At 41.8% G+C, this 12,825-nt stretch overlaps 1 protein-coding gene across 1 annotated transcript in view; it reads left to right on the top strand.

Annotated features, from left to right (window-relative positions):
- Positions 1 to 12,372, top strand: part of ZNRF2 (zinc and ring finger 2) — a 54,178-nt gene extending 41,806 nt beyond the window's left edge. Inside the window, exons 4-6 of the mRNA XM_032181471.1 lie at positions 6,253 to 6,358; positions 7,846 to 7,923; positions 9,131 to 12,372. Of these exons, the coding sequence (XP_032037362.1) occupies positions 6,253 to 6,358; positions 7,846 to 7,903 (164 nt within the window). The 3' untranslated portion in view covers positions 7,904 to 7,923; positions 9,131 to 12,372. The remainder of the gene's footprint in view (positions 1 to 6,252; positions 6,359 to 7,845; positions 7,924 to 9,130) is intronic.
- Positions 12,373 to 12,825: the final 453 nt, after the last annotated feature.

The raw sequence follows: 12,825 nt of genomic DNA, 5'->3' as shown, positions 1-12,825 counted from the left end.
CAATGGAGATGGTGTAGGATGGGTAAGTTTGGCACAAAGTCTTCTTGCATCACTCTGGAAGACGAGGCTGTTTGTGGTTCTACCGTGAAACAGGTACCTGTATCTAGACAAAAATTTGGAAGTGTAAAGACACAGTACTTAAAAATGTGGTGAACAGAACTTGTCATTAGAAGTTAGCACAAGAGGAGAAGGCTGTTTAGCTATCCTGAGATGATTTAATGTTCAAGGACATCAAACTGCGAGCAGACTGATTACGTTCAAGTTGGAAAGACTATAGATTAAGCAGATCTTTCAGAGTCAATCAGATAATTGTCTCCACTGTCTCCAGAGCAAATCTTGAATCACTGTGGAAACGCAGAGTCACTCTGGCAATAAATCTCAAGACAGGAGCACAAGGCATTTCATGTCCAATCAGGCTAATAAAATTTAACCTGTGTGAGTATCTATTTCACCATAATATTCTCTGCCAAAAGCATAAATATGGTTTGAGAAAGCTGGTACACTGATCATCATAGCTTAGGAGTAAGTGGTTACGATGTAGTTGTTTGGGGTTGAGGAGCTTTATTTCCCAGACGGCTTGGCCTTTGTTCAAAGCCTAGCTCTGCATCATGAGTCCTGGGGTGCAAACATGTTAATTTGATGTTGTCTGAAAGCCGTATCACTTGTGACTTGAAGGGTTGTTTTTTTTTGTGGTACGGTAGCTTGTATTGAGACCACATCTCTTGAAGTTGTAGATAGATTTCCACTGTGGCCACTGAGGTAAGCTACTTCACCAAAGAACTGCTTCTCTCAGTGCACAAATACCTCTCCTGTTTTTTCTTTAGTTCACCTGCTTAGAATTGTATCGAGGTAGCCAGAAGTATATAAACTTTTTTGTGGGGGAATAGGACAAATAGAAATGATGTCTATCACTGCTATTCCTGTTTTCATCTTTATTCGATACAACGTGAAGATTTTTTCACTACCAGACACACCCGATCCTTATCTGACCCAACAGGAAACATCTAGTTATTTCTGAGAAGTGGCTTCTGAAGGCTGAGACTGTTGCACAAAAAAAATCTAAATGCAGTTCTTAAAATTTGGGCTGCAGCTGAGAAGCAATGAAACTTCTACAGCCGCTTCCCTCTAGGTGTTTGTGACGCAGGTGTCGCAAACTAGGCCGTATCCCACTGCAAATATTTTTCTTATGACTTCCTTCGTTGTGTGTGGTGCCTCGGTGCTACGCTCGTGTTTAAGGAGAGGGGAAAGCCAAAGACTATAGGCAGTATTGGTGCAGGAAGCCTTTCATGATGGGTATTTATTTCTGTACAGATATCTCCGTCTTGGACCAGCGTTGAGAACATGAGAGGGAAAGGGAGAACAAGGATAACATTTGGACTTACTAACTACCACATGCTCAGCTTTCTGCTTCTGTAAATGTTGAAAACCACTTATGTGAGGCTCCAGTAAAAGCACTAGACTAACTAGACAAGACTAACAGTGTGTTAACCATATACACCTACTTGCTGGCTACCAAATGGTTCCCTGTGGAAAGTATAGGTTCAGCTGGGCTGCTTGTTTTTGTAAGTGGATGAGGAAATACTTTGGATCTTCCCAGAAGGCAATATTAGTAAAAGTGTAGAATAAATTCTGCAGTGTGAATGAATTAATGCCATTTGTGCAAAGAAATGTTGGATTCTAGATGCTTAGGGCTTGATGTAGTGCTTACCTTCATTAAAAAAAAGCACACAAAAAAAAAAAAACAAGAAACCACTGAAAGAATTTTAGTGATCAGTAACAAAAATGAATGAATGTGTAACATATGGTAATATGCTGTTTATTGAAGTTTCATCAAGGTTTTTAAACCTCTTAAGGCTCTTACTTTGCCAGTTTTAGTGCTGCTAAGATACTGTTCAGAAGGTGTATTCCAGACAGTTTCAGTCACGTTCATGGTAGGGTGTGCTTTAGTGTTCTCCTCACTGTTAAGCTACCTGTGGTGGCAACTTCCACACAAATTTAAGATTATAAGTATTTGGGAAAAAAAAAATGATATTTAAAAAATAAAAAAAATTACTTAGATCAAAGGTCTTTCTAATTTGTGTTCCACTGAATGTTTAGAGAGAAACAACATACTGCAGCTGCAAAGTGCTATCTCCCCAAGTGCAGCCTTCATGATTTGACTGAGGGTTTCCTGAGTCTAGGGCTACCTCTATCTGCATTTCCAAAAGAGAAACAGAAAGCAGTAGCACACATTTAAATGATTTCATGCATGGGGCATGTATTGCATGTGCTTTTGCAGTCCTCAGTTTAAAGACAGGCTGTTTCATCACGGGCATTGCCTATAATTTTAGCCACCACTGAGCTGGCGGCTTTGGTAATTTTTAGATGTATTTTTCAAAAGTTCTAGCAAATATTTTTAATCAAATTTATATGCAAAGTTGCCAGGATCGTTGTATTTTAGATTACTGCCTATCTAGCTACAAGTGCTCAAGCGGAATAGAAATTATTTTTCAGTAAAGACAAAAGTATGATTCTGGAAGGAAAAATTACTGACAACCAAAAGTTAAAATACTTGTACTTTTAAGCAGGGATAGAGGAGAAAGAAGTATTTGAGCAGACACAGGAGGGAAGTACTCTGCTCTTTTGCCAGATTTCATCTTTGACACCAGTCTCGGGCTTGTGAGTGCTTGTTGCAATAGCTGGGAAGGTGGAGGAGTGTTTACCTCCTGTTTGGTGCGAGGCAGATGGATGTGGGGGTGCGGTGAGTGTTTGTGTGTGTATGCATGTGTGGGCGAAATGGAAAAATGTGGCTTCTGCTCATTTCCTCTTCCCACTTCCATTTAGGTAATACACTGATATGAATGTTTTAACCATAACATCGGTGAGATCTCAAACTGTTCTTTTTTTTTCTCCTTTCTCTTTTTTCTTTTTTTTTCTCCTAAAAAAAAAAAAAAAGTAAAATGAATAGTATGCATCTGCTGAATCACTGCACTACAAGAAATTATGAAAACAACAAAATTGTTCAGACTGCAGTGGTTCTGTGTGAAATCGTGTACACATTTTTCCATAACAGAGGGCTGTGTGAAGCAAGTACAGAAGAAAGCCTGACTGGGTCCAGGTCAGACAGCTTATTTTTCCCCTCCTGTTGATCTGAGACTGGTGATCTGAATCGCATCAAATTGTGGAAATGGAGTCGGTCTAAAAGTGTGGCATGTCCTTCAACAACTTGGTCTTGGTTTTGTAGAGCAGTTGCATCAGTTTGGGCTCAGTTGGCAGGCAGTGCCAAGTTGCACTCGGGCATTCATAACAGTTGGGTATTTTGTGCCAGTTTCTTCAGTACTTACCTTTCCTCTGTCGTGACAGCCTGACAGGATTCACAAGGTGACACAAGAGGAGCAGAGTGCTAACTCGGTGGTGTTTAAGAGGAAGAAGACCATTGAAACCTATTAACAAAACCTTTCCCACCTACTCCAGCCGTGACAAAACCCTGCTGGGTTTCCGAAGCCACATTCAGTGTTCACACCAGCTCCTCCTGGCATGACTGGGACAAGCGTGGTGTGCACCCAACAGCAGCATCCCAGTGAGAAAGTCAGGGCTGAAGCCAGGGAGGGAGGCAAGGTGTTTGCCTGGGGCTTGCCCTGTAGGGCCTGGACTGGCAAGAGGGAGACTAATGGCAACCGGGGAGAGTATGGGAAGACTGGAGGAAAGAAAAGGAGTCTCAGACACTTAGGCTGGTGGGAGATAAAAATGTTTGAATTGGCATCTCGCCCCGGTGCTAGCCAAAAGGTGCAGAGTCTTGTCAAAATGCTCAGCAGGAGGTCTGACCCACACGTTGTGAAGTCTGGGGAGCGCGTGATAAGCCAGACACGTACAATGGAGAGCGATGTTAAAAGCAGCTCACAGGAATGTTTTCCTTTATAAGTTGTATTATTACTGGACAGCGTTTTAATTTTTGTCATCAAAGCTTGTCTAAATGCTTCCCTCTTGAGAGCGCTGAGGAGAGGAGCCTGAGGATTAATTCACTGGAGGTGTCTTAGTGCCGTTTTGTTTTGGGCACCAATTGCTGATAAAGTAACTCTGGAAAAAATGATTTTTATTAAGTGAGCTCTGTGTATATGGTAAGTGTTTGAATTATTTATGGCACTTCTTCCTGTAACCCGGCTGTAGGAAGAGTAGATGTGCTTATAGGACTTTTGGCAAAGTATTTGAACAAACAGGCAGTCTAAGAGGGTAGTGTCTGAGAGCCTCGGGCAAAGATTAATATCTCTGTACCAGGACAATACTGTCTGTACAGTCTTTGTCTCCTGCTGTCAGATGTTTTCACATCTTTTCATACAAAAAAAATAGTCAAGAAAGTATTTATCTGTAGCACCTTCTTCAGGGCAGGTTCTTAGTGCCAGGATTTTCTAACAACAGATAAGTTTTTAAGAGCTTTTGCATTGTTTTAAATTGCTTTTCTTCTTTGGTTCATGGATGCTTACAACTTCTGATAGAAAAAAAAAGAAGCAATTTCTTAATGCCTACAGATAATGTTAACGTGTAAAATACATTTTTTTTTAATTTTCTTCATTGTGGTATGTGTATATTATTTTTTGAGGGGGTATTTTTTCTTTATAACAGTTCACCTCATGTTAGATATTCTTCACATATCCCCATGAAGATGCCACACACGTGGCATTACACAGTATTTTTAGCATAACCAACAAATATAGCAGAGACCAAAACGAGTACCCTTTTAGAAACCCGAGCACCTGCAAGACAGCGTGGTGCAGTTCCTGGAGAAACAAGGCAGACCTGATTTCATGTGTCTTCATTTCACTTATTCTGGCGGTGATGGCTCTTTAGCTGTGTGCTTGTCATCTTCTGTCTGCTTGGAAAGTCACAGTGACAAATATTGGAGACACCGGAGAGCATACCTTAGAGCTGATGGTTTCTTGGTCGTGCCAGGGAATCAGAATCTCCACAAACGATCCCATTAAGCTCCTTTTGGTTAAAAACAGGAAACTTTTCCCCAGAAGCTGCAGCAATTCAAACACAGGGCCCTTACTTTGCCAAGTGTGCGCTGTTCTGATCTGCCAGGGATTGCCTGGATGCTGCGTGGTCCCCTTTTGGTAACAGTGCACCACGTGAGGTCGCTTCTAACCAAGACTTTTAACCTGCCTCTGGCAAACCAGGCCTTACGTGACCTCCTGCCTTGTGTTGTGCTAAGGCTGCATTGTGCATCCCGCCTTCTGGCTGAGAGCAGCGTCCAAGAGAGAAGGTTTTTATTAAAAATATTTTCCCAGAAACTTCTGTTTGAACGCCAGCTCTCATGCATTCCTAGTAACTTACTTTTTCCTCATTTCTTTCGGGACTTGGTAATGCTGCAAGAAATGAGTATTGCCTGGAATTCAGGGTCTTTAGCACCAATATTTCCCTGATGGAAAGCTTTCATTCCTGTTGCCAGCAGTCAGATAATTACACTGAGGAAAAGGTAGATGCGATGTAGTAGAACATGCTGATGTGATGTGAGAAGGAGGGGGTTGAAGGTGTGAAATAGGAGTGCTGGAGAAGCTGGTAAAAGTTAGAGAAAGCCGGATTTATAGAAGAGAGAAGAATGGGGTAGTAGAAGAAAGCAAATGACAGGCTGTGTTTAGAGGGAGGAAATTAATAAAATCTGTACCCAGTAAATTAGCTTTAGTGTCTAGCCTAGAGAAACGTTATCTTTGAGCTTGGATTTAACTTCTGTGATGACAACTGAACATGGAGAGGAGGGGACAGCTGAGCAAAACCCACCCAGAATGAACCCTCAGAGCCCTGGAGGCACCAGGTGCCATCTGGGCGATGGTACCAACTTCTTCCAGTGTTGGCTCTTGGGGTCAGCAGCACAGCTTGTGTATGCAGCAGCTGTGGGGTTCAGAGCTCAGGTTTCCCAGCTCAGATCGGAGCAATCTGTGTGGATGTCCCTCTGCTAAGAGAGTATAAATGCCAAAGGATTACTGGCTGTCAATGATAGCTACCCTTCTTCTCCATGTGGTTGTCTTCCTACAGGACTTCTTTTTGAGCTACAGCTGTGTTTAGGCAAGAAACTGAATCATAACCATATTTTAAGCTGTTAAGAAGTCTCCCATTAGGAATCTTCTGTTGCCTGGCATGTGTGAATGAACCTCACCTTGACAGGGCTTTCTGCAGGATAAGGATATCGTCTATAGCTGTCCTTGATAATATGAATAGAGAACACTTTGCTTGTTGTAGCCTGCTTTTTAACTGTTCAATCTTGTGCTCTTTCTTCAGAGGATGTGCTGAGTAAAGATACTGGGGAGTGTGCAATATGCCTGGAAGAGCTGCAGCAAGGAGATACTATAGCACGGCTGCCTTGCCTCTGCATATATCATAAAGGGTAAGTATTCAAGTATTCCTCACGGTGTAGATAAAATCCCAGAAGGTCACGTTTATGGGGTAACTTCACTGAAACCTAATTGCCTTTTACACTTCAAACAAGCAAAAAATGAACAACGACAACCCTAAAGATGAAGGTGGGAGAGGGAGTGCATTTTGAACCTGTTTCATACTTACTGTCACAAATGCCTGTAACTATGGGAAGTAAGATGTCAATGAATGATGTAAGTAAGGCAGTAACCTTCAAATCATGAAGGTTGGAAAAGACCTCCAAGATCACCTGGTCCAACCATCCCCCTACCACCAATGTCACCACTAAAGCATGTCCCCGAGCACCACGTCCAGCCTTGCCTTGAACACCCGCAGGGATGGTGACTCCACCACCTCCCTGGGCAACCCGTCCCAGTGCCTGGCTGATGGAAGCCCACAAGCCATCATCAGAGCCACGTATGCGTTTCAGTAAGAAGCAAGAGGTTGAGGATGGGTATCCATTTCCAGATAGTCCCACGGGACACGTCAGTGACTCGCCGTGATCCCAGACACTCTTCTGCTCCCCATGGTTTTCTGCGGGTTTCAGGCAAGGAAGGGCCTCATCTCTACAGGCACCACCTGACACAAAGCTGGCAGCAGCCCCAGGGAAGGTGCAGCAGGAGGTGTGACACCTCCTGCCCAGCTGAAGCTGACCTTCACCCACTTGCCATGGGAACGTACAAACTCCCCGCTACACACAGGGTGGGTTGGCTGCTGGGCCAACACAAACAGCCCAGCAGCATTGCCCTGTCTGTGCCAGGGAGAAGAGAACCAGCTGCCCGTGGCACCGTGAGCCTGGGCTGAGTGTGAATAGTGGGACCCGTTCTGGGGACAGAGGAGTCCTGCCATGAGGTGGGCACCTCACCAAGACCTCCTAGCCATAGGCATCCTCCGCAGAATTAAGTCACAAATGCTTGCTCAAATGTTTTGTCAATGCAGTTCTGGACACCAAATTCGTAATTTCAAAAGGAAACGTCCATTTCCCACAAAATAAATAACTAGATAGATAGATAAAAGAAAGTTGGGTTTCTGGTTAAGTCTGAGCAATCCCAAAGTGATTAAAGAGTTTCTCATTTTAGTTGACAAATTGAAAATGTTCAGGAGATTTGGAGAACTGAAACAAAAAAAAAAAAAGTTTTGGATGGTTGACTAAATAATTGGTGAAATACTTCCCTAGCAGATTTTAACACTTAAGATATTTAACTATTCAACAGTGTTTAATATCCAAGCACACCTGTGGTTAAGGTTATTAAGTTTTCAAGGAACGTTTAAATATATTCCTTGTTTGTGAATACATAGAGTGTGTACATGGATGTGTGTATATACATGTAATTGTGTTAATATAAAATTCTACTATTTGTGTAAATCATGAAATACCTATTAATACGCATTTATTACTGCTAAATGTTACTGTGATATTCACATCAATTGTTTTCATTTTTGTCTTGCATCCAACAGCTGCATAGATGAATGGTTTGAAGTAAATAGATCTTGCCCTGAGCATCCATCAGATTAAGAGAAGATTCATGTTTTTAGGTAATATTTCTTTTCAGACGTGTACATTTCAACAACAAATATTTTGATTATCTGAAATAACTCTCGATGCTATTTTCTTAATTTGTCAATTTGCTACCGTGTCTCAGAACAGCAACATTAATCAGTAAGTAATGACGTATATTACGATATGTAAAAGGTTTCTGCATCCTTATATGGTGTGGTCTGAAATGGTGTATTTCATTTTTAGTACTGGAAAGTGGCAAGTCAGTGCCAATGAAGTTTTAACATTAACTTCTAAAGAGTATTTTTTCCATGGAAATGAAACAAGATCAAAATAATACAATCGTTTAATTTTGGATTGTTCCACAAGTACTGGCATTTATTTCTGATGGAAAGCTTTTGGAATCATAAAAGAAAAAAAAAAAAAAGTTGAAATTAGGTATTTTCAAAACCACTTTCATTTTAATGCATTCCAGAATGTTTTTTTTTTTTTTTTTTTTTTTAACAACAAAAAAAAAGTTAACATGTTCCCATCCGTCCCATCCCAGAGAGGTTCACATTTTTCCAGCGTATGTTTGGTGTTAATCATTTCAGATCTGCAATCAGTGTCAAAGGTTTAAAGGATAGGTTTATTCTTTCAGTTGACTAGTTCTAAATCTTTATCTTGCATTAAACTATTGCCCTCAAGCATTGCAAAACACCAACACTCATCATAATTCTTAAAGGAATGGATATCTGGAATTCTGGTTAGCAAGTTAAGGTTTGTTTTTGTTATTCTGCTAGAGATGTAGGGGGGAAAAAAAGTTTGAAGACCTCATTGTTGGCATTTATCTGTTCACTTGTTTCACCTTGCTTCACAAGTCTGTGTTGCAGGTCACATTGCAGCACTACGATCATTGAAGGGGTAGCAGAGAAAACATGAGGGAAGATATCCTGCTACAGGGATGATTACTTTAACCTCAGGACCTATGTTAGCTGAAATAAATAAACCCATTTCCTGTGTTGTCCCCAACAAATGAATGGTGAAAGAAGCCCACATACTGCTTATGAGCATGTTTGTCTCTTCAGATGTTCATGGATGTGGAGTCTCACGTTAAACCCTTTCTTTTCACAGCAGAGATGGTGATAATTGGGGGTTTTAGGAAAAAGGGGAAGGAAAACACAGTGTTTGTGTTCATGCTGTTTCTGTGTGTTATATATTGAAGCAGCTGAAATGCTGATACTTTGTCTTCTGCTTTTTCAACAGCTGCTTCCACTGATCAGAAAACATCGGAGATCTGCGGTTCCCTTGCTGAACACAGCGTGCCTGGCTTGAGACTTAACTGTTCTTTGTGGCTGAAAGAGGCAAAGATGGACAGCGACATGGAAAAAGCATTGCAGACACCAGTAGTGCTCAGTATACCAAACACTCATGCAAAGGACACACAGGGATTTTGAAAATGCTGCACATTCTGTAACAATCTACTCCCCACAGACGTTATTGACACTCTTTTGTATTGAAGGCCAAAGTTCCTAATTTCAGCCCAACCTCTGGTTCTGTGAAGAAGCAGGTTATTGGACACGTTTCCTGCTGCCTCAAGTGGAAGCCGAGACGTTCGATACGTGCTCTCTGAGACCCTTGCAGGAGGGTGGCCCCATTCTCAAATGGGAACGTTTTCACCTTCTCGTTGGCTGAAGAAGAGTAAATGGCAAATTAAATGTAATCTAACAGTGTGACCTTATTTACTGAATTCACACCCTGTTTTATGTTCTTCACTTTTACAAGAACAGAAAACAAACTTCTCTGCATAGGAATACTATATTTCAAAATTTTGTAACTAAACCTTTGTCACAATGCAGTCCAAAGAGTAAAACTGGGACAGGTAACTAATTTATATTGATCAAGCTATAGGGATTGTTGAAATCTGCACATCGTATTGCTATTTAAGTAACTAAAACTTCTCTTTTACTGCTTGTGAGTAAAAACAAAACAAAAAAAAAAATGCAGCAAAGCAAAATCTTACAGCTATGCAACTTTTTTTTAAATAGGAAAAAAGAAGAATTACCAATTTTAAGTGCTGCCAGTTAAGGTAATTTGTTTAACGGGTATTTTTTTAAAAATGTTTCAGGTAATTATTTTATTGTACTACTCTCATCTCCAGGCTGCCTCCTGAGGTGGAAATGAATAACTACAAATGTGGGCACAGCAAGAATGTTGTTTTTTTAATAGGCATGGGTGAGATAACATCGAGGTGGGAATTGTGTTTAATTTTTAAAACACGTACGTGCAAGTTTTTCTTTGTTTCCTTGTTTGAATGTTTTATCTGATGGCAGGATTTGTAGTACTTTGCATCTAAACCATTGGTCTCTTCATGTGGAGGCTAGCATTTGACAGTGTGGTTTTTTGTTCTTTTTTTTTTTTTAAAGGCACCTGCATTTGTTTAATTTATTATTATTTTACTGTATTATATTAGAATAACCAGGGCTCCATGAAACACCGGTTGTCTCTGGGGGGTACACCAAGTAAAACTGTGGTTAAGTATTAGTTCCCGTAAGGTATTACAGTTCAAAAAAAAAAAAAAAAGACAAAAAAAAAAAAAAAGACAAAAAACTGGAACAGATATCAGGGCTTAGAAGAGTACTTTTTATATCAAGAATTAATCCTAGTAGTATCTGAACTTCACAGTACAGGGAAGAGTTTATGAATATTTATTCCTGACAGCAGTTTTAGTGGGTTTCAGTAGCAAAAATAAATTGCACACTTCAAACGTTTTTCTTGTACATACATAATTCTGCTGTTCTTCTTCTGTTTAAATACATATTTCTCTCTGTTGCTACTGTGATTCATATCAAAAAGGGCAAAGAGCAGGAGCAACTGCTGCTATCCAGGAGAACGAGTGCAGTGCGTGTTACTCGGCTCTCCTGTCTCGCTTGCAGAGCAATTCTTTCCTGGATAACAGTTTTCCCTGGACGTTGCACTGTAAAATGCCATTGTTATGCTGCAAATCTAAAGGAGTCCAAACTAGATCATTTCCCTAATTGACGGTGCAGTTTCTACGTTTTTGGGCTTGCATCGCTGGTTTCAGCTGAACCTGTAGCTGCGGGGCCCTGCTGTATTCTCTTTTCCAGCGGGAGCAGAGCCGTTTTGTCACAACTCCCAATCCTGTAGTCACACCACGTGTACAGTAGTTCCCTGTACAGATTCCCTTGTAGCCGAGAGTCATTGTGTCGCCTCGTCTTGTCACAGGGGCTGGGGGGTAGGAGGGGTTACAGCACCCGTAGTGCTCGAGCAGCGGTGTTGCCTGGAGGCCCACTTTTCCAATGTTTTATATTCCCGCTGTTTTCCGTGAGGAGAGCTTCCTCGTTCACGTTGATCTGATGTTTGCTGTTGGCTTCACGCCTACAGAAACTCACCTGTAATATGTAGAGCGGGTAGGTTAGCGTGTTGGTGTCCTGTGCTCCAAGGTCATAGATAGTCTTCGGCCGGGGGATTAGGTAGATAAATATTATAAACCTGTTTACAACTTCAGCTTGGTTTGGGTAGTTCATGTTTCTAGTTCATTCACTGCTGTTTTGGGCAGCTGGATTTCCTGCGTTCGGATGCAAGGAGGTGGTGCAAAGACCCCGCAGCTCTCGCTGCTGTCCCCTCGTGGTCGTGTCGACGCGGGGTGTTGCAGGCAGGAGCCGCAGTACTTTGCTTTGTTTGAGGAACTGATACAGGGCCGGTTTTGCATTGTTGGTATTTCTAAATTCCTTCTGAAAGGCTACGGTAGGTTTTCTTCTCTCGAAACCTGTAATATAGACCGAGTCAGGAATGACCCTGGAAGCATGAGACCAGTGCTTGGGTTTGAAAACGCCTGTGGATATTCACCTTCATAAGCTTTCTGTCACCGGCTGCGTTGGCCAGTTGGAGGCAACCATGCTGTAGACGTAGCTGAAATAACAGGCAACACCTTCGTTTTAAAAACATCCTCACAGTGGTCCCAAGTCCTTGCCCTTCAGAAGGGGAAAACAAACACCGAACAAGTCCTGTGTCTCAGTCAAGGAACCCCACACCTGTCCACGAGAAGCAATAACTTTAAATCACGGTGCGATATGCTTCTTTGCCTGTAAATACATTGAGATTGCCAATCCTGTGCTGTTCCGGAGTATTTTCTGTCATCTGGCCTACATCTTCCCCAAGCACGTGAGGGTGTGAAATGATTCCCATACTCAGGGCTGCCACAAACATGCTGCTTGCCGCAAGGGGAAGAGTAGACTTGACGCTGTCTTGAAAAGTGAGGTTTTTCTGAGCTCGTCACATTACCCGTGTATCTTGAGCAGCAACTTGTGTTCGGAAGCTCCTAGTGGAGGTGGCTGTGATTTGGTTTGTAGGTACCTGCCCTCTGTACAACGCTGAGAGCCGTGCTACTGGCGGCGCAGGGCTCTCTCTAATAACATTTTCCTTCGGAAGTAGTCAGCTGGGTTTCTTTCGACATGTTTTGTTAGGTGGTGAGTTCAGTGGGAAAAGGAAAAAAAAAAAAAATAATATGAAGCACACTGCAAATTCGTGGTATTTTATTTTTGGGAAGAAGAAAGCGTAAGACAGATGGTCTTATTTGTAATCAATTTAATTTTCATATTCCAGGGTAAGTGTACTGCAGTAAATTGAAACAGAAAATGTGTAAGTAATGTACAGAGATGTGGGTGGATACTTGTGACCTTTCTTTTCTCTCCATGCTCCTCCCCCTTCGTGATGTAAAGGGGTTTTTATGACTTAAACAATCTCCAAAAGTGGGAAATATCATTTTTAGTCAGCAATGTGGGTCTTTGTGCTGGTGTTTTTGGACCCGCTGAGAGGCTCCCATACACCAGGGAATGCAGAAATGCCACCGTGGGATCTTGCAGCTCACTCTGCCAGGGGAGGACTGTCTCAGTTCTCGATGAGTGTTATATTTGCTACTCCACTTTCCACCCCGCCAA

This window comes from Aythya fuligula, chromosome 2 (assembly GCF_009819795.1).
Source record: "Aythya fuligula isolate bAytFul2 chromosome 2, bAytFul2.pri, whole genome shotgun sequence".
NCBI lineage: Eukaryota > Metazoa > Chordata > Aves > Anseriformes > Anatidae > Aythya > Aythya fuligula.
This window is presented reverse-complemented; position numbering and strand designations above follow the sequence as displayed.